This window comes from Gavialis gangeticus, unplaced genomic scaffold, assembly GCF_001723915.1.
Source record: "Gavialis gangeticus isolate Ggan-Ray unplaced genomic scaffold, GavGan_comp1, whole genome shotgun sequence".
NCBI lineage: Eukaryota > Metazoa > Chordata > Crocodylia > Gavialidae > Gavialis > Gavialis gangeticus.
In genome coordinates this window covers 119,764,389-119,784,813 of record NW_017729024.1, presented here as the reverse complement: position 1 = coordinate 119,784,813, position 20,425 = coordinate 119,764,389, and the positions used below count along the sequence as shown (strand labels likewise).

At 38.7% G+C, this 20,425-nt stretch overlaps 1 protein-coding gene across 1 annotated transcript in view; it reads left to right on the top strand.

Annotated features, from left to right (window-relative positions):
- Positions 1–20,425, top strand: part of RIC1 (RIC1 homolog, RAB6A GEF complex partner 1) — a gene marked incomplete at its 5' end in the record, with an annotated part of 138,394 nt that overhangs the window by 57,056 nt on the left and 60,913 nt on the right. Inside the window, 4 exons of the mRNA XM_019518235.1 lie at positions 13,939–14,046; positions 15,352–15,494; positions 15,956–16,092; positions 17,520–17,611. Coding sequence (XP_019373780.1) covers positions 13,939–14,046; positions 15,352–15,494; positions 15,956–16,092; positions 17,520–17,611 — 480 coding nt within the window. The remainder of the gene's footprint in view (positions 1–13,938; positions 14,047–15,351; positions 15,495–15,955; positions 16,093–17,519; positions 17,612–20,425) is intronic.

Below are 20,425 nucleotides of genomic sequence, written 5' to 3'. Positions count from 1 at the left end.
ACTGTCACAGGTTTTGCCTTCAGGATTTCCCTTAGATCGTAGTTGATATTTTTTTTTTTTTTTTTTTTTGCACAAGGTGGGTGAAATGTGGTAGATTAGTATCATTTTAGTATATAATCTAGATGGGAAAATTATTGAAAGACCTAGCAGAACAGTCAAAAACTGGAAACTCAAACAAAAACATGAGTAGATTGTTTCTAGGCCTTTACTAAATAAGCTCAGCAAGTTGTTCTAGTAATATTAATTGTACCTTTAAAATGAAGTGACCCATATATAAATGAAATTGGTGAGACGATGTCTGTCTTTGAATATTTTATGTGTACTGGGCAACCTTGGTATGGTAGTGAGTAGGAAGGACAAGGATTAGCTTTGGAACATCACTGAAAGCTGGAGCCATTACATTACTGGGCTTTTCTCCTGATCTTGAGATATTTCGGCCAGACCTAGTGAGGAAAAGAAACCTGATGAAATCACGATAATAGGACTCTTGATCTCTTTACGTGTGAACCTGAGATTACAGTTTCTGCTCCGTCAATGTCACTTTTCCATCCGCACCTTGCTCCTATTGCATATCTTGTTTGATAGAAGCAAACCTGTTTGTGCCATGAGGACGCTGAAAGCAACTTTGCATGTTTCCCAGATGTGGAATTAAAAGTCCAGTAGTGCTGAACTGGGTTCTGTATTGAGTCTGTAGTTCAGCGCTACTGGACTTTTAATTCCACATCTGGGAAACATGCAAAGTTGCTTTCAGCGTCCTCATGGCACAAACAGGTTTGCTTCTATCAAACAAGATATGCAATAGGAGCAAGGTGCGGATGGAAAAGTGACATTGACGGAGCAGAAACTGTAATCTCAGGTTCACACGTAAAGAGATCAAGAGTCCTATTATCGTGATATATGTGGTTGCCTAATTCTGTATCTTAATTTCATCAGGTGTTATATGCATTTAATACCAGAAAAAGTAAGCACTATCACCCTTTTTTATTCAGACCTCTGTATTTTAAACAGTTATGTAAAATTAACTGCAGAGGTCTAAATTTTGGATAATTTTTCTAAAGCTAAGATGGCAAATATTAGAAGATAGAATATCCAATCTGAAATTTAATTGCAACTCTCCTGCTTCCTGGTTAAGTGTGAATTGGCAGGAAAAAATATTAAATCAGGTTGCAGCTCCACCAGCCAGATCTTGAAACAATTGCTTAGTCTTTAGACAAAATAGTTTTGGGACTTGATGCTGCTTGTGTGTTATCAGCATAAAACCTTCACTTTCCTAATAGATTTCAGTCATTGATGGCTAGGATGTATCCTTTGCCTCCTTTTCTATTATGGCTCAGTTGTTGGTGGTCGAGAAAGCATTGTTATAAAGGTGGGGAATAATGCAACCTATACTTGCTAGTTGCTAGAAGATGGTGATGCCAATAGCTGAGTTTCCATTTTTCCATGGCATGCTGTTGCTGCAGTTTCCACTAAAGCAGTGAAGATACCTGTTGTTTGCTTAGACAGAAGCAGTGGGAAGTTGTTCTGTCCCCACTCTGCTTAGCCGCTAGAAGTAATATACTGCAGCCTCACTCAACAGGAGAGGCAACTCTCAACTATAGTATGCAACTACCCTAGTAATACCTTAAGGGTTTATTATGCTCCCCTTGTAAGATTTGCAATATGTGGTGGAAATCAAATAAAATCTACCCTAAGGTGATGCTTCTATAAGAGAACACTAATTTTTTTTATAAGCTATACCAGAAGTATTTTTAACTTTCATGGTTATTTGTGCTTTGAATGCAAGGTAGAGGGCAGATGTTTACTAGATCCAGTATACAGTACTGTTGTTGGCAATAGGGGGTGGGAAACAGCTGCAGGCATGTTAACTGATTTTCCAATGAATTCCTGCTCAGTTGAGCGGAAGGTTGTTTTAGATGTTTTTGCCTGTTTGTTTGTATACTCTGCAGTGCATATTTCACCCATTCACTTAGGTCTTTATCACTCTTAATTGGGTGTCTAGAAAGAAAGCTGAATTTACTTTGTATTTTATAACTAATTGTACACCTTCTACAACTTGTCTGATCTATTTAATATACTGTAGACAAATGCTAGGATTATGTAGTTAGTTCACAGAACTTTAATAGTCCTAATTTATTGTGTGAAAAATAGAATGAAACAGCTCAAATGCTGAGCATTGAAATACGTGCACATAACCAAAGGGGATAGCATCTCTTGTACGCAAAACATAAGATTAGTCAGAGACTGACTGTACTATATTTATTTTCTTGGGAATTCATTTTAACAATGTTGGCAACGCTAAAGCCTAAAGACATTTGTTTACAATAAGAGTGAATGCTAGAGAGGCCATTTTGTGAAGAAGTTCGTTTAAAGATTGTGTGTGATGGTGACTATATAGTCACCATCATAATAAGCACAGCAGACTTTATACAAACACAATGATTGTGACATTCCTCAAAAATAAGAATCAATTTGATGAAAGACCTTTTTCCTTTGATCATTAGTAGACCATTATGCTGTGAGATGAAGACTTTTTAAGATGTAGTAGTCCAGCCCAAAGGGCGCACGTGGTATTTTTATAGGAAACTAGAGAAAGTATTTGTGGCCTACTGTTTCTAACCTGTAAAAATTTCTGGCATGCCTGTACCACCCCAGGACATGCTAGAGAGTACTATATTGAAAGGCAGCTCAGTGCAATGCTGAGTGTTTGCCAGTGAGCTCTGCATCTTCTGAAAGTTTTTACTGGCTGCCACCCAGCACCAATCTGGCTTTTACAGTCATTTGGTGTGGGAGTTACTGCACATGGAGTGTCTTAGTACAGCACTCCCTAACTCCCTGGGTTAAGGAAAATGTATTTTTTCCAAAACATAACCTTTTAAGTGCAGCAGCATGGATACCTGCTATTGTTGGGTGGTTTGACTTCTATTACTATTTTGCATGATTGAACTTTTATTTTAATCTTCAGTCATTTCCCAGATGAGTTGTAATTTTCATATTGAGACTTAATATATTAATGTCTATTTACATATGACTTCACCAGATTGCTCCGTTTACTGCAAGTAAAACTGAAGTAATATCAGATGAACCCGTTCTAAACCTTGAAGCTACCTGGAGTTAGGGAATTGGATCAACTTCTGCCCAGTCTTGAAAGTTTCCCAGGAGACTTTCTTCCTTTACTACATAGCAGATTTCTTGAAATAATATGGCTCTCTGACCAACTTGCATTTTTAAGAGATTGGCTTCATCAAATGAAAACACAATAACAAGTTCAATTTTTTTTTTTCAATCCTTCTGAGTTCCTGTGCCCTCAGGAGTCAGCGCAAAACGTGAAGTATGAGTTGTCAGTAGCTACAAAGTATTTAGATAAGACAGTGTTTCAACCTGTATCTCAAGATCTGCATTCAGCTTTGAAATCAAATAGCAATCAATGTTTCTCTGGATTCTAGGGTACCATATCAATTTGATAGTATTGCCACTGAAGATGAAAGCAGCTATTTTCTGTTGTCCTGCCAAGGACACTAGCACCAGAGACTTGATCCAGGAGGAGGATGTGTGAATCTTTTTCTTCAGCCTTGGCTGCAGGATGAGCTAAACAAGAGGTGCCAATGTCTGGCCCATTCTTAATGCGGAGCTTTCAGACAATGCACAAACTTAATACAGGTTTCCCTCACTTTATGCAGGTTCTTGATCTTGGCCCACAAGAGGCCGATTCATAGATGTTAGGGGCTGGAAGGAACCTTACAAGATCATTGGGTCAAGTTAATAAAGGCCAGAACACAACTTTAAAGATGTTTTAATTGTGGATTAGTAATTCAGCATTTAAAGTAGTTCTACTGAATTAAATTTCTTACGTATATTTTAAAAGTAGAATTTCAGAAGTCTCAACAGAGACTTTAAATTATAAGCCTTCACACACACTTACTCATGCAGGGGGCTTAGGAATATTGATTTTGGGCTCCAAAGCAAGCAATCTATGTGAAAATGCTTTGATAGAAAAGAGGACTGTCTTAAGCTCATTTAAAGCCCTCTGTTAAAACCAACTGATTTACATCAGAGAAACATGCTCTTGGAGAAGTACAACTATTCCAAAACTTAGAAAACAAGATAATTAAAGCACTGTATAGCTAAGACAAAAGTAGAATTCTGGATACTCTAATAGTTAGATTATTGTGCAACTTTTCGTATATTCCACAAAATCTACTCTTTTCAGTGTCTGAGTAGGTAAGGCTTTTATAAATTAAACAGGGGTGGGGTGGTGGTGGTGGGGTGTTAGTGAGTGAGTGTCCAGCTTCCAGAAAACTGGATCCAGACAGTAGCATACCTTGTTGAAGTCTGTTTGGTATCTGGATGGGGTTGTTTAAGAAAACTAGATGTTTAAAATCTGTCAAATCAATCTTTGTTTTATAATTCACTGGTGCTTTGCCAGTGGCATGAAAGGAAGGCATTGTTATGCTGAGAACAGATGCAGGTTCTTGAACTGGGAGAAGGGAGGAGGTAGGGGTTGTTGAATCCTGTGCTGATGTAATTAAGGCAGTTTGTTTTGTTATGACAGAAAATGCATCTTGTGGCTATTGAGACTTTGTACTAGTTCGTGGCAGTGTGGGAGGGAACTGTCCTCTGGCCCTTTCTGGGAAGGAGAGAGTGGGTGGACTGACTTGCTGATTTAACAGCCAGCTATAAAGTTACTACTCATTTTTGTGGTCGTTTAACTTTGTAGTTGGTTGGAGCTTTTTAATTTGGGAATAACTACTTTGCACATGTACCTGGTCTCAAGGTAATTGTGCAGTTAATTGCATGATACGTGTGACATGTAAAGGGAGCCTTAGATTGAGACTCTGGGTACCCAGAAAGTATGACTGCTGAATCAGTTCCTGGAAGTAGAGGAGACATTCTGATCTCTTGACTTGTGGATTGGGAGGATTGGAGTGGTAGAAGGGTGAAAGGATTCTGGAGCCTTCCATTGTTATATGTTGGTACCACTTAAGAGGTCAATAGTCCTATCACGATTCGAGTGAACTTTCTTGTTCCTTTTTCTAAGCCATTCAGAACAGTGTTCTTTAGAATTTTGTTTTGCCTTCATCTTGTTCAAAATTTTCTCTAGCTTTCCTAAAGCTACAACTAAAAAGTGGTATTGAAGAAGTGAGGTTTTTCACTTGCTCAGAAGTCAGTGAGAACAGTGGTCATTCTAAGTTGAATGATGTGCAAAGCTGAATTAGTATTGCTGGCTGTAGACTATGGGTTCCTGTACTTTCATCCAGGACAGGAAAGAGAATGGGGTGATGACCCCCAACTCAATATCTAGAGCATAAAGGTATGGTTACCCATCTTCGTAGGGTCGGAAGGGACCTTGCAGATCTTCTAGTCCAACCCCCTGTCCTGGGTAGGAGAGAAAACTGGACTCAAATGACCCCAGCTAGATAATTGTCAAGCCTCCTCTTAAAGACCCCCAAGGTAGGAGCCAGCGCTACTTCCCTTAGAAGTTGGTTCCAGATCCTAGTTGCCCTGACTAAAGTAGTGCCTTCGAATTTTTAGTCTGAACCTACTCTCGAACAACTGATGGCCGTTATTTCTTGTTACTCCGGGAGGCACTTGGGTGAACAGGGTCTCTCCCATTCCCCGCTAGTCCCCCCTGGTAAGTTTACAGATGGGCACGGGGTCCCCCCTCAGCCTTCTCTTGTGAAAGTTGAACAGGTTAACGGTCATGTAGCCTCTCCTTGTAGGGTCTGCCCTGCTGTCTCCGGATCATGCGAGTGGCCCTCCTTTGGACCCTCTCAATGCTGTCCACATCCCTTCTGAAGTGCAGTGTCCAGAACTGGATGCAGTACTCCAACTGCGGCCTGACCAGTGTCGCATAGAGGGGGAGAACCACCTCCTTGGCCCTGCTTGTGATGCATCTGTGGATGCACAACAAGGTGCGGTCAGCCCTACTGACTGCGTCCTCGCATTGGCGGTCCCTGTTCATCTTGGAGTCGATAATAACTCCAGGATCTCTTTCTGCCACTGTGCTTTCGAGAAGAGAGTTCCCCAGCCTATAGGTATGCTGCTGGTTCTTACTGCCCAAGTGCAGCACCCTGTGCTTGTCATTATTGAATCCCATCCTGTTCTCATTTGCCCACTCCAGTAACCTGTCCAGGTCCAGCTGTATCCTGTCCCTCCCTTCTAGCATGCCCACCTCACCCCAAATCTAAAAAACAAACAAAAATGAAGCCGTTTTAGAGCATTTTTTAAATTTTCCATCTGTGTCATTCGTATTAGTAGCATAAGTACTCACTTTCCCATTTCTTTGTGTTCTGACTACAGAGTTAACTTGGAATTCCAGTTTAAAATTTTAAAGAACCCCAACATACCTTTCCAGAGCTACTAATTTTCATAAGCAGAACTGGAGGAAAAGGTTTCCCATAGCCTTTTTTTTCTGAATTGTAACAAGCAGCTTTGTAACTTAGTTGTAAAATGTAAATACTATCAGTTCAAAGAGATACCATGTCAATACAGTTTTGAAGGGCTGTTTACTATAGCAAACTAACTAAATTCCTGAATGCCATACAAAACTCAGTAATACAGTGGCAATGCGAAGATCAAATGAAGGTGAAGAAAAGTAAATACACACCTACTCCCAACATCCTGCTCCCCAGGGATTTTCCAGTTCAGTCAGCATTTTGACATTTAAATTGTATGTGCTTGGGCCCCTCTACACATGAAAATAAAGATAACTGCATTTGAGCTTTCAGATTAGCTTGGCCAGCAGTGGTCCCTACCTGTCAGTTCAACAGGCTGTCTACCAAATGGGGCTTATATTCTGGAAAAAAGTTCTGCATTCACATTCTGTTCAAAATTGCTTTCCTGTTGCTTATGGGTCAAATGAATTTTTTAAATTGCCATGTAGCATGCTTGCATAAAGCTGAATCCTTTTTTATTTGTTCTGGGAATTTAATTATTGGTAAAGTCAGTCTGCATTAATATGGCTCAGCTAGAAAGAAAAGAATAGGTTAGGCATGTTAACAAATGGGGTACTGTTTAGTGAGTCTGTGGACTGAGATATATAGATTGCTGACCAGTCAATGCATCTCTGGAGAGTTGTTTTTATTAAGAAATGTACTTTAAGGTAAGTGGGGGTTTTTGTGCTTCCCTCTTACTACTTACTATAAAGTCATTTTTGACTGAATAACTAATTGGATATTGTTAATATGTTGTAGCATGACTTCCAACCTTCTCTTTTCACTGAAATTAATTTCACGCACATTGCTAGCAGTACAGAAGCTATAGTATTTTTTTACTACAGAAGATTCAAGATGCCTAATTACTGTATGTATTTTGGAAAGCTTAGGCATGGACCAAATGCAAGAGATGGTACATCCTTATGCAAAGACCTCCTGACTTGAAAACTGAAACTACATTTATTACAGCTTTTCTCTCATATTAAGTTTCAGAATGAATCAGTTTTGAAAGATAAGTTGGATAAAAAGAGCACATAGATAGGGTCTGTGTCCTGCTGATTTAAAGTGGGCAGCATTTGATGCTGGCAAAATATATTTCCTTTTTTGAAAATCCTTCATTTGGTGTCATTTTTCTCTTTTTGCATCCAATCTGTTGTAGTGCCCTTTGTAGTCTAAAATGCATCTGTATTATGGGCATCCTTAATTTCAGGATTAACGGAACCCTTCCAACAGAGGCCCACATTATCCCTCGTTCCTTTTTTGCCCAATATTTCCATTAAAATCATAACTTCTTTTGAGCTTATGTGAAATGTTTTGAGAATCTTGAATGGAAAACACTGTTAAAGGCTAAGTATTGTATCCCGTAATGACTTGAGCCAAATTCCATATGTTCACAAAACGTGTTGAAGTGGCCAGGATAAGTGTTTAAAGTTTCAGGATAAGGACAAACAAAGTTACATAAAGTTAAAAGGAGGGAGGAGGGCTGGGTTGCTTGTCAGCTGTGAAGCTGTAACTGTCCATGTGCCTGCTATTTCCCTGTGATTATCCCTTGTCATTCAGGGTTAAGTTACACATTTCAGTTCTCATTTACCCTAAGATATGAGCAGTCACAATATCAGTTACGGACATAACTTGTCCATACCTTAATGGCTTGCTCACCATCACGTGTTTATCAATTGAGGATTAAAATCCAAGTCCTTTTACTTCCAGCTCCATAGTGCCTCCAGTCCCCAGGTATTTTCTTTCTTCAGAGGAAAGTTAATTCCATGCATTGTCCTGCAGTCGGCTTTCTATAAAGCTCCATTTGTTAGAGAAATGTTGCATGAATTTGAGCACGCTCTGTGGAGTAGAAATATTTGGCCTTGTATGGTTCTTGTTGACACAAACAACTTCCACTGTGGCAATAGGTAGCGAGTTTTTGGAGTAAATGCCTGAATCAAAAACTGTTGTGCTCAATTTGTTAGAGTAAAACTAGCTAATAAAGAGTAAGTTGCATTTAAGTTGAGCCAGAAAAAAATCTGCAACACTGTTCGAGCTCCTAAAAAAAATTCTTTGTTCCAGTTCAGAGCAGAGTTGGAAGACTTTCAGTGCTGGCCACAAGCCTGCATTCTGAGATCCTGTCCTCAGATGCCCACAAATTCACTGTCACTTCTCAAAAATAAGTTTAGCTTAATGGCAATGCCATGCTTGAGAAGGTGAATATTAGTAAACAGAATTTTAGTGTCTGGCACAGGCCTGGCAAAAATGCTTTAAAATTTGTATCTAACCTGAAAGTTGTAATTTTATAACCTGTGGTGGGTGTAGTGAATAATTTCTAAGGAGCGCTCTAAAGGACACTTCACTGACATGCTGCAAATTTAAAGTGCTGAGCATAATGAGAGGGGCTTTTGCAAGCTCTGTCTGTTTTTGTGGGGTCCTGTTCTGAAACAACTGCTTCTGAATCTGAGAGTTGTTTCAAATTGTTAATACAATTTGAAATTGCTGACAGGGGAATGGTGTATAGCGGCTTTATGCTTTGGGCAGCTTTCCCTCTGAGATAATGAGCTCACTTTGAACAGTACAAAAGACACTCCCTGATACCTTTTGGCAGTGTGTTTTTTGTTGTTGTTGTTGTTTTTTGGGGGGGGGGGTCCCCCCAGTTTCCCTACATCCACAGTAAACCATACATTTGACTCTAGACATCCTGAAAGTATTATAGATGATTTTTAACTCTTGCAAGATTCTTCCTGTATGGCTATCCTGGAGTACAGTACTTAACATTGCTTCATGTTACTTTTTTACTATGGGTCTTGGGTTCCTAAGTCACTGGCACTTCTGAAAACTCTATTAGCCAGGTTATTTATAGAAATCATGAATTGCTTCTTTCAAATAGAGCTTTGTCTCTAATTCAATAGGATAAGCTTAATATGGTCAAAGGTCTTGACCTTTAAACTCCAGAATATCAACAACTCTATCAGTAGCAATTAAACTATTGTATAGTTGCTTGAATATTAGGCAACAAGTTAAAGAGGTTCTAGAAGGAAATAAGTTTGTAATAGACTTCAGCTTGGCTGGTGTAGTTTGGGAAAAAAATATTCTCCCATTTGCTAGATGGTAGTTTTTTATTATAGGAAACATTAAAACTCAGCTTGTTCAGTTAAAATTGTCTTTGCTAATCCAGATGACAGTACCTGAAACTACATTAGGGCAGTATAATAGTATTTATTTATTTATTTTAAGGAATTAATTCTGTTTTATACCCCAACCCCCAAATTCTTATATCAAAGTCCAGCCCTCGTGACTTCAACCTCTTGCCTCGCACCCTCTCCCCCAAAGATAATCTTTGCATCACACAGATATAATCAGAGTATTCTTGGATGTAAATTTAGGATAATTTTTCTAAGTTATATTAAGTTAAAGAATCAAAAAAACCCCAGGTGAGTTTGACTTTCACGGTATTTGACATCCTTGTGACAGACCTTCAGTTAAACAAATTAGTTAAGCCTTGAAAAACAAGAAAAGAAGTTTTGGCTCTTTTTGCATTATTTAAAAGAAAAAGAAAAGCAAAAAGCAGGGATCCATTTTTAACTCATCAGGGCATTTTGCCTTAAACTGTACAGGTAAAGTAAAATTTAGCTGAAAATATTTTTCAGTCTGGTGCATAATTCTTTGGCCTTTTTGGGAACATTTTAATTCCTCTAAATTTTTGTGCAAAATATAACTGCAGTTTACTTGAAATTGAGGTAGAAGTGCAGCAGCTGCTGATGTGGCAACAGAAACCAAACATTCTTTCCTGCATCTGTCAGCAACACACATTCATGGTTTAAAGGTCAGAGCAATTTAAATAGTAAAATTAACTTGTGGAAATGTGTGCTATTTCTGAATATAGTACAGTTTTGACTGCCTTTTTTAAATATTGTGTAATAAGAAAAATATCTTTCTGGTTAGTGAGTTTCGCATACAGTAATTAGAACTATTTTTAGTGAGAATACATTATAAAATGCATTAAAATATTTTAAAATATTATAAATTTATTTTTTGCTCTTATGCTTTGGAAAAAAGCAGTAGTTATTCCCAATAGAGTTTATACGGTCTTCTAACTGGTATATACATTTCAGAACTATCACTTGCCAGTGGTCCTCTTGAAATCCTATTTTCTGTTCTACAAAAATTTCTTATTAGTTTTTTAAAAAAGCTATGTCTGTACATAGCAGCTAAAATTTAACTTTTTCAGCAGTGATGTCTTTGGTAGTTGTTGCGCCCCCCCCCCCTTCCAAATTTTTGTCTTTCATATTTTTTTCTCAACAGTTCTGCTTTTCTGTGTGAACAATGGTTTTATATTAACTGAGTCCAGATAAGTTTTTATTCTATATTTCTGTGGGAGCTACAAAAGACTTCACCTTGAAGTCGTGTTGAGTGTGTGCAAAGTGTAGTATTTACACCAGCCATTTCCAAAAAATTTCCTCAGCTATAGTTGATACGCTAATATCAGTGGGAAACAAGTGCATGCTGGTCATTGTCATTTAAACATGACTGGCATCTATACCTCTTCAGTTTGTAAAATATTTGTATAGTAAAGGCCATGCAAGTGTGAAACATGAATTTTCATCTTTTTGAATGTTTGTCAAATGTATGATCTGCTTGTTCCAGTAGCGAGACTGGATAGAAGAAACTACAAAATTTACCAGATAATGGATAGTGCTGTGCAAAATGAGTCATCTCTACACCTCCTGGGGAAAAAATTGTCCTCAACACAAATACTGTACTCAGCACAAAGGTGCTCTTTGTCAGCGGTCTCAAATTGAATTAATAGTTGGAAAGAAATGGCCAATATCAGTCTATTGGGATACTTGCCTGTCACTTCCCCAACACCTGGTTTCCATCAGAATCTGCAACTCTTCTCAACCTTTTGTTCTGAATACCCTGTAATTCATTTTCCCTTGAAGGTTTGTATTCATATCAACTTTTTAGCAGTAATGTCTGGGTCAGGTGCACCATCTATGGGCAAAAAAATAGTCTTGCTTACAATGATAAGTGTTGCCTATTTCTGTTAACCTCCTATATAATTTAGTTGTTGCCCTTTAGTTTGGTTCTGGAAGGACCTTGCTACTTTCTTGTGCCAAATATAGCATATCTAAGGTCAGTTTGAACTTCCCTTAAACAATGGAGGGCTTTATCCTTACAGCTTAAGACAAGGAGTGGTTTCTATTACAGTGTAACTAATATGCATTGGCCTACTCTGCTGTAAAATGAAATTATGATTCTTGGTAGTGTACGTAGACCCTGAAGGAACGTTCTTGTTCTCCACTTCTGCTCTCGTACATGGGTGGTTATGTCAAAAATCCTGTGACAAGTTTCATTCTTCCACAACAAATTCATTGTCTCCTTTGGTTTTGCTGGCTCCTAATTAAATAACTCCTTTTCTCCAAGGTAATTGAATCCCAGCTTCTGTTAATACTGCCTTCTAAAACCCTCTCCATACACACTGTGGACAGCCACTGTCATCTTTCCAGTCACTTAGGTCTTAGCCTGGGTGTCATCTAACCCTGCTCTAAGTCCTTATGCCCAGGTTATATATAAATCTTGTCTGTTCCTTTTGCAGAACTCCTCCAAGATGCAGCCTGTTCTATCTGCAGTTTTCTTCCAAGTTTTTTATCTGATTCAGAGACTTGGAAAAGAACTCCCCCCTGTTCTCTGCACCTCCTTCCTTCCCCTCCATACTTCCCCTTGCTGTCCACAGCTGTCACCGTCTCTGATGTCCCCAGCTGATCCAGGGGTGGGTGGAAGTCCAGAACTGCTCCTGCCCTGCTCTAGCTGCAACTTTCTGCACAAGGGGTGGAGATGGGCTAGAGGCAGCAGCAGCAATGGTGGGCAGGTTTCTTCTCACTGAGCCTGCTTCTGGGCTGGTGGGGGATCATCTGGGAGGACCAGGCAGGGAGGAAGAATCATCTTATTGCCACTGCTCCCAGCTGAACCCAACTTCCTGTGCAGCCTGGCTGGAGCTTCCTTTGCCCCAGGGTCAACTGGGGACAGCAGCAGCAGGGGAGCTGCCTGTCTTGCTGACTAAACTGTCTCATTTGTTTCGTTGTATTCTTCCACCTGTCTCTTGTATCCATTGTGTCTTGTGTTAGACTATCAGGCGGGGGGCAGAGCCCCTTTTTATTCTCTTTGTGTACAGTGTTCTTTTTGTTTTGCATGACTGGGTTTCTGGGTGCTATCATACCAATTAGTAATGGATTGACATTTCGAGAAACAATGAAACGGGCATTTGTGAATTACAAGACTTTCCATGCATGTAGTTAGAGTCCTTCTTTCTTTTTTTAAAAACCAGTTTCCCTTATAAATTAGACGCAAGTCATGGGATGATTCCAGGGAGTAGGGTAATCAGGGGAGACTACCCAAAGGCTACATGTGATAGAGTTGAGGTTAGGCTGTTGTTGTTGGCAATGTGTAACTTACTCCTCCTGTGTCTTGGGGTAAACTTGAATTCTTTTTGTGTAGAATTGTTTACACATAATGAGGAGGCCCATAACTTTTATACATCTCTGCAACTAAGTCTAAGGATCTATATGCCAGTCATTTTTCCCACTAATGAAATTATGTACCACATCTCCCAAAGAGAAGTATGCATTATTATTATTGATATAAATGAAAATATCTAGTAAATGAAGATATAGAAGTGCAAAAATCTGAATACAGTAAACCTCTGTAATATACTGAGCCTCTTATGATTATGAAGCATGCAGTTTGTTAGAGAGATAGAAACTCTTACCCCTCAGATCTAAGAAATTCTGCAGTGAAGTTGGTTCCATGTTTTTGATAATCAACAGTGTCTTTTACACCAGGAAATGCAAAACACATAGCCAAGATTGACAGTTAATGAACAAAGTCTGTTGATGCATTTTATCTTATTTTATCTGTATCCCCTCCTGTTCACATAGATCATTTTTACATGTGCTCTAGGAGGCACACTGGTGGGCGGGGGCGGTGTGCTCTTCAATTAGCGAGCGCTTGCCTGAGTGTCACGTGCATTAGCATCCCTTGCACTGCAAAATGGCAGCAGGGCGCTTTGAACTAAAGCTCATTGAACAAGCTTTATTTAAAGTGCCCCGCTGCCATTTTTTGGTGTGGGGGGTGCTAATACACATGACCCCAGAGTCTGCTGGAGCGTGTTTATTTCCGTGCTCCAGCAGACTCAATTAATTGAGTGTGCTCCAATGTGCTGGATTTTCAGCACATTGGAGCCAGCTCCCTAAACATATATAGGAGCCCATTCTGGCTAATAAGGAAGGTTCAGTCACTTGCAGTGGACAGTCCTGTTAACTGTTAGCAAAGCTCAGACTAAATTGGGATTATGAGACTAAAACTGGGCATTTGAATTCAAAACATTTAATTTTACTAGTGGGCATCTGTTATATTTCAAGAAAAAAAAATACTGAGAAATACGAGTCTGTGTAACTTACCATTTCAAATATAGTTTATTACAATGTTTGATTTTTTTTTTCTTTTTTTTTTCTTTTTGTTGTAGGGGAAGCCCACATATGAAAGGAACTCCACATTATAAGGAAGAACAATGTGCTCCTTTGTTAAATTTAGAGCTGAAGAAAGTGCTGGATTTGCAAGCATCTATCACAAGGTGTGGTAAATAATCACTTGGTCTACTGGGTTTCTCACTACTAGTACTTGTCTAAAAACATAAAAACAGGAATTAAAGAAGAAAGGTGACAGTAGATCTAAGAAGGTGAAAATAAGTTGCTTATTAAGAGTTAGCGTATGTAAAGTGGAGTCTTAGTTCTACGAAGGCTTTGTTTTGGACTCGTTTGTACTGGCTTTTATGCTTTGATAGAGCAGCATCATTAAACATTGGACATACAACTCTGGTGCAAGTAGGTCCATCTCTGCTCTAGGGATTTGCAGAAATGTAGTTAGAATAGAACAAAAAATTCCCATTGTAGAAATGCTTCTAATTCTTCTGCGGAGAAGATTTTAGTGTGGTTTTTTTGTTTAAATTGAGGCTTTTCTGGCAACTTAAGATGCCAGCATTCAATAGGCATTTGTCATGTGGAGGTCAGTATCTGCTGCCTTCTAGAGTTTTCATCTTATGGGAAAGGTATTTTTTCATCCTGTTATAATTTATCTTGTTTTTATTTCAAGCTGCCCTGAGCCTTCCTTGAGGAGGACAGCATGTAAATCAAATAAATAAATTTGGGGTCAGAGAGTATATAAATGACTTTAAACATTTGCTGAAATAACCTTTTAGTTTTGTACCTCCAAAATATCCTTGAAGTGGGGGAAGGCTACCTGCTTAAAATGCACTGCGCTACTTTAAGATTGCAGCCAGTAACTTTAACTGTGAGAGAGTCTATGATTTACCTAGAACAGGGGCAGGCAATTATTTTGGGTGGAGGGCTGCTTATTTAGTTCTGGCAAGCCATCAAGGCCCGTGTGACAAGGAGCCTAGGGCAGATTAAAATTAAATTTCTAAATGTTTTAGGGGCCCTGCGGGCCAGATAGAATGGCTTGGCAGGCTGCATCTGGCTTGCTGGCTGCATTTTGCCCACTCCTAACCTAAAAGATGCTTCTCTTTGCACAGGTTACCATGCTTCTCCCTATCCCACTGGTTTAGACTCGAGGCTCACCTTTATAACGTTTTAAAATTGGGTGCTGCTCAAATCACAAAACAAACGAATATATTTTAGTGCTTACCATCTTGCAGTGGGGCTGGGCAGTGAGGGTGGGGGATCAGCCAAGCAGGGACAAGTCTGAGCCTGTGTTTATCTGCTTATCCCCTCACACCTCAAGGACACTTTGAATAACTTCTTCAGGACACATTTACCCAGCTGCTATAAGGAGAGTAGTGTTCTGATAAAATAATTGACCTTTTTGAGAGACCTATCTAGGCTGTCCATTTCTAAAGAGAAACAAATGCCTTTTTTTCCAGCTTACAGTCTATGCAGGAGGATCTGCTTGTTGCTACTGCTGATGGACTACTCCATCTTATTCATTGGAATGGTATGACAAATGGAAGGAAGGCCATCAACTTAAGTACTGTACCATTTTCTGTGGACCTGCAGTCTTCACGAGGTACTTCTTTCTTTGTGCTGGTTAAACACTAGAGCAAATATCCATAAATTAAATTTAAAGTGATTTTCCTCACTTGGGACGAGTTCCGTGTCTTTTCTATATACAGTATGTGGACAGTCTGGCCTTGGCATGTTACCCAAAGATGATACAGTAGTATTGATTACCTGGAAGGTTTTGTATTAATAAAGCAATCAGAGCCTCAATTGGGTTTGCTTGTTGGTGAGAACGCTGTACTGTTTATTTACTAATGCTTTGCAATTTCAAAACATTACACAGTACCATACATTTCTCTTGTTACTTTTAATATTTGCATGAATTCATACTGCAGTGTTTAATTAGCCAGAATGATGGCAACATTAATTATTTCACATAAACCATGTTCTTCTTCACTTGAAAGTTTAAATACTGGCCAACGGTATGACCATGCTGACACCTTTTAATCATTGCTCATGTGTCTTCAGCAGGATCATTTTTGGGCTTTGAAAATGTGCACATCAGAGATATGGAATACTGTGAAACCCTTGATGGGTTTGCTGTTGTTTTTAATGATGGAAGAGTTGGCTTCATTACTCCAATGTCAAGTAGATTCACTGCTGAGGTATGTTTGTTGTTCCTACTGCACCTTATGTTTTTTACTATGTATTAGTTTCGCACTCTACAACTGAGCATCTTTTCTTTCTTATATTTTCCAGTCAGCTTTTTTCATTTTTAGATTAGCTCTTTACTTCTCTGACTTAAATCTTGTAGAACTGCTTCTGATTAGATAATTAGTGAAACAGATCAGATCAAACTTGTTCCTAAAAATCAGTTTAATTATGTCATTTTCTTAAGGCAGGCAGAAGCATAATGGTGGCCACTGGATAGGATATTAAGAGAACTAGTAGGAATGATCACTTTTGTAGTACATTATTCTGATGGTTTGCAGCAGCTCAGGATCTAACTCTCAGGATCTTTCATGCCTTTTATTCCTGCCTTTGACTGGCTTCTTGGACAGCTATACACATACTTTTTGTCCCATGACGTGCCACAGATCTGCCGCTTCAGAGCAGACTCGATTAATCAAGCCTACTCTGCATGTGAGCTGAAGCGAACTGTGCTGCACTGTGTGCAGTTGTATAAGCAGTGAAATGCGTGTCAGCAAGCAGAAAATGGCGGTGATGTGCTTTTAAACTAAAGCACCTCCAATATGTTTTAGTTCAAAAGCATGCCACTGCCATTTTGTCAGCGCTGATGTGCATTTTGCTGCTTATACAGTTGTAAGTTGCAGCGCCGGGTGTTTGTATGTGTAAATATGCCCCTTGTTACCAACTAGAATCTCAGGATAATAGGATAGGTGGTTTCTCCTATTATAAAAATTTTAGTGCTTTTAGAAGTGCCTATCACTTTACTGTATATTTGAATGTTTCTGTTAGAATTACCTTTTCTGCAGCATTGTTTTTTTCACTTGTCACAACCTACACTAGCAGGCTAGTGATATGATCTTCCCTAGCGTTCGGTTGTTTACAGACTTGCCCATAATTAACGCGTTGACATGTCTTGCGTTAGATTTTGTTGTTTTAATTAGTAAGGATAAAACTTTTTTTTACAGTTTTCCTAGATTTTATAATGAATAAAGATCTGACTTCAGATCTGTCTCAATATGACCCTTTGCTTCAAAACTGTTTCCACTAAAGGAGGGCAACATATCAGTTGATATTACTCGGCTGTAAGATTTCTGCATTTATAAGTAGCAAATATCAGGAAAAATAAAAGTATTGTGACACGTCTATGCATAGTGTTCTTTTTTTCTGTATTTGAAAGAGATTTCAGCACTTTAAATATATTACAGGTTAAATTCTTTTGGGCCCATGACTGCAGACACCCATTTACAGAAAGTTCACTGATTTAAGTGATTGCTGGTCATTTCATTGAGCTCAGTAGAAGGTGCATGTATGTAAAGATTCAGATTGGGCTCCCAGTGGCAAATGAACATACCGTTTAAGTAAAATCATTTTTTTCCCCTTTTTCACAACTCTTTCCTTGCAGCAGCTCCATGGTGTATGGGCACAAGATGTAGTTGATGGAACTTGTGTGGCGGTAAATAACAAATACAGATTAATGGCATTTGGATGTACCAAGTAAGTTCTACGTTGCTGTTCTAACGGTGTGGTAGGAAAGCTTTGGGGTTTTTTAGTAGAAATTAAGGTCCTTTATTTAGTGCTGCTTGGGTCAGACCATAGGTCCATCTAGCCCAGCATTCTGTGTCACACAGTGGCAGAGAGTAGGTGCTGAAAGGGAGAGTGAATTGGGTATGACTAGAGTTTTTTCCACTGTTCCTCTCATTTGTAGCCTCAAACGTTTAAGGTCTAAGAAGTTCTAATTCAGAGGCTGTATCCCTAACTCCCATGCTCAGTAGCTTCTGATACCTTTTCCTCCAAGAATCTGTGCAGTTCCTTACTGAATCTATCTAAACTGTCAGCTTCCACAACATCTTCTGGCAATGAGTTGCATACTTTAATTATATGCCATGTGAAAAAGAACTTCCTTTTGTCAGTTTTTAACTTACTGCCTACTAATTTCATATTGTGACCCCCTAGATCTTGAACTGAGAGAGATGATAAATAATAAATCCCTATTTACTTTTTCTTCTCCATTTAGTATTTTGCAAACCCTTTATCATGTCCCCCCTCAAGTGTCTTTTTTTCAAAACTGAATAGGCCTAGGCTCTTTAGTCTCTTCTCACATGGAAACCCCTCCGTACCACTAATCATTCTTGTTGCCTTTCTCCGCACCTTCTCTAGTTCTTCTATGTCCTTTTTGAAGTGTGGGGACCAGAACTGGGCATAGTATGTTTTAAAAAAGAAAACAAAGAAACAAACTTGTAGGCTTCCAGGAGATGCCATGGATGCCATTACAAATTAAATTCAACCTCAGCATGTTCATTGTAATGGACTATGGAGGAAGTATGATTGGTACAGCATATTTTTCTTGAACATTAATCCATGTAATATGCTATATTAAAGTTAGGCTGTTTTGGTCACCAGGACGTTCTCTTTGTTCCCTCTCTGCTCAGAAATTGGTACGTTAAATCCTTTACAATGTTCATTACACTCTAGGGTTTACCCATTTCATCAGAGCTGTCCTGGCATTTCTTGAGTGATGTGGCATATGTAGATTAATGGGACACAGCAGCTGTTGCTTTCTCTGCTTATCTTAAGAGTAAGCACACTTATCAGTAAAGATTTTCTGTGTAAAATGGCGCCCCTTCTCTGGGATGAGTAGCATTTTTTCCCTCCTTTGAATTTCCTCTCTTGCTGCTTGCCTTTGCTGTTATAATTAAATAGCAATTTTATATAGCGAGAAGTTATTAACCATTTTTTTTAAATCATAAGGTAGTAGTATTGCATTTTTATTACTGCAAATGAAACCACACAAATCAAGGTTATACAGAAGTTCTTAGATTCAACCTTGAGGATCTTGCTGCTAAGGCTCTAAACAATATTTTTAGTTTTCCATGTATTGGCCAGAAGACAGTCTTTGGAGTAAATGATAGGGACTTTTAACTACGCTAGTGGACAATAATTAATTCTTGTAACTTTTCCCTCGACAGAGTTTTTCCAGGTAGGGAAAAAAGTACAAGGTTCCTAATGACTACAATATCAGCTCTTGCTAAATCTTAATTACTCTTATTCCTCCTGAACAGCATATTCTGCTTCATGCTGTATATTGTATATCACGCCTTGCTTTAAATATTTGGGCTTTAAACAAATTTATTTTCTGTTGTGTTATTTTAAAAATCTTTCCTATATATGCATGTGCATTATATATTATGCATTATTATAATGCATATGTGTATATATTCTCCCAGTAAATACAGAAGTATTTGAGAAGCATACTGCTGTCATGGGGAAGAGGGAGATTAATTCCCAGTCAGTACCTCCTTCCATTTCATTTCCAGTCTGCAAACCATAAATATGACTGGAGCGAATTTCCCGATGTCCAAGTAGGATTGGTTTGGGAAAAATATGCCTCATTAAAATGAATAATGTTGAGACATGACTAAAGATGGAAACACTAAGAGCCACTGACAGATTTCTCTGTTCTGTAGAGAATAGGTTCAGAAGAACGATGTTGGCAGTTTCCTAGGTGACTGGATACCATTTATTGTTGAAATGCTGAAGATAAACATGCTTTCTGCTCTGCTGATTTCTTGTTTCTCCCCATTTTCCTCTTCCTCCTTTTCCAAGTCAGTTTTCTTATGTGGTTATTTTGTCACGCCTTTACCATTGCTGTTTTTAGAGGAGATTACAGAAATTGGGCTGTGTCTGAATGTGTGTTCAATTATAATATTTTGGGCATTAATTTTAAATAACTATTGTAATTTTTTTCTATTCATTTTTTTGGGATTTTGAGTGAGCCCTTCTTTAGAGTGCTTTTTTGTTTAATAAAGCAATCTTCATATTAATTGGGGTGGTTCAAAATGAACATTGGCACTGTGGTAAATCGTGCATTAAATGAAAATGGTTCTCTACTGACTTTTCTGAATTTGGAGTCTGTGTAAACATTTGGATCATACCTTTGTTTTTAGCGAGGTAAACAGTATTTATTTCATTAGTGCTTTCATAAGCTGGCTTTGTTGGGTTCTATACCATATTTCTTGGAAAATCTTTTTTATAAACAGATTTCACAGGCTTGTTTTAAGAAGTTAGTTGACAACATGTTGCTCTCCAGGGTGCTCTAGGATTACTGCCTGAACCCTCTACTAGTTTGTTTTCCATGCCTTTTAAGAAGTTAGGTTTTAAAATAGGTAAGTTTTCTGTATGGTTTAATATCCTAACCACTTTCTTTTTTGTAGCATAGTTTCTCAACCTGTGGTACACTTACCCCTAGGTGTACACGAGACACAGGCAGGGGGTATGCTAGTACCACAATGCGCGCGCGCTCTCTCTCTC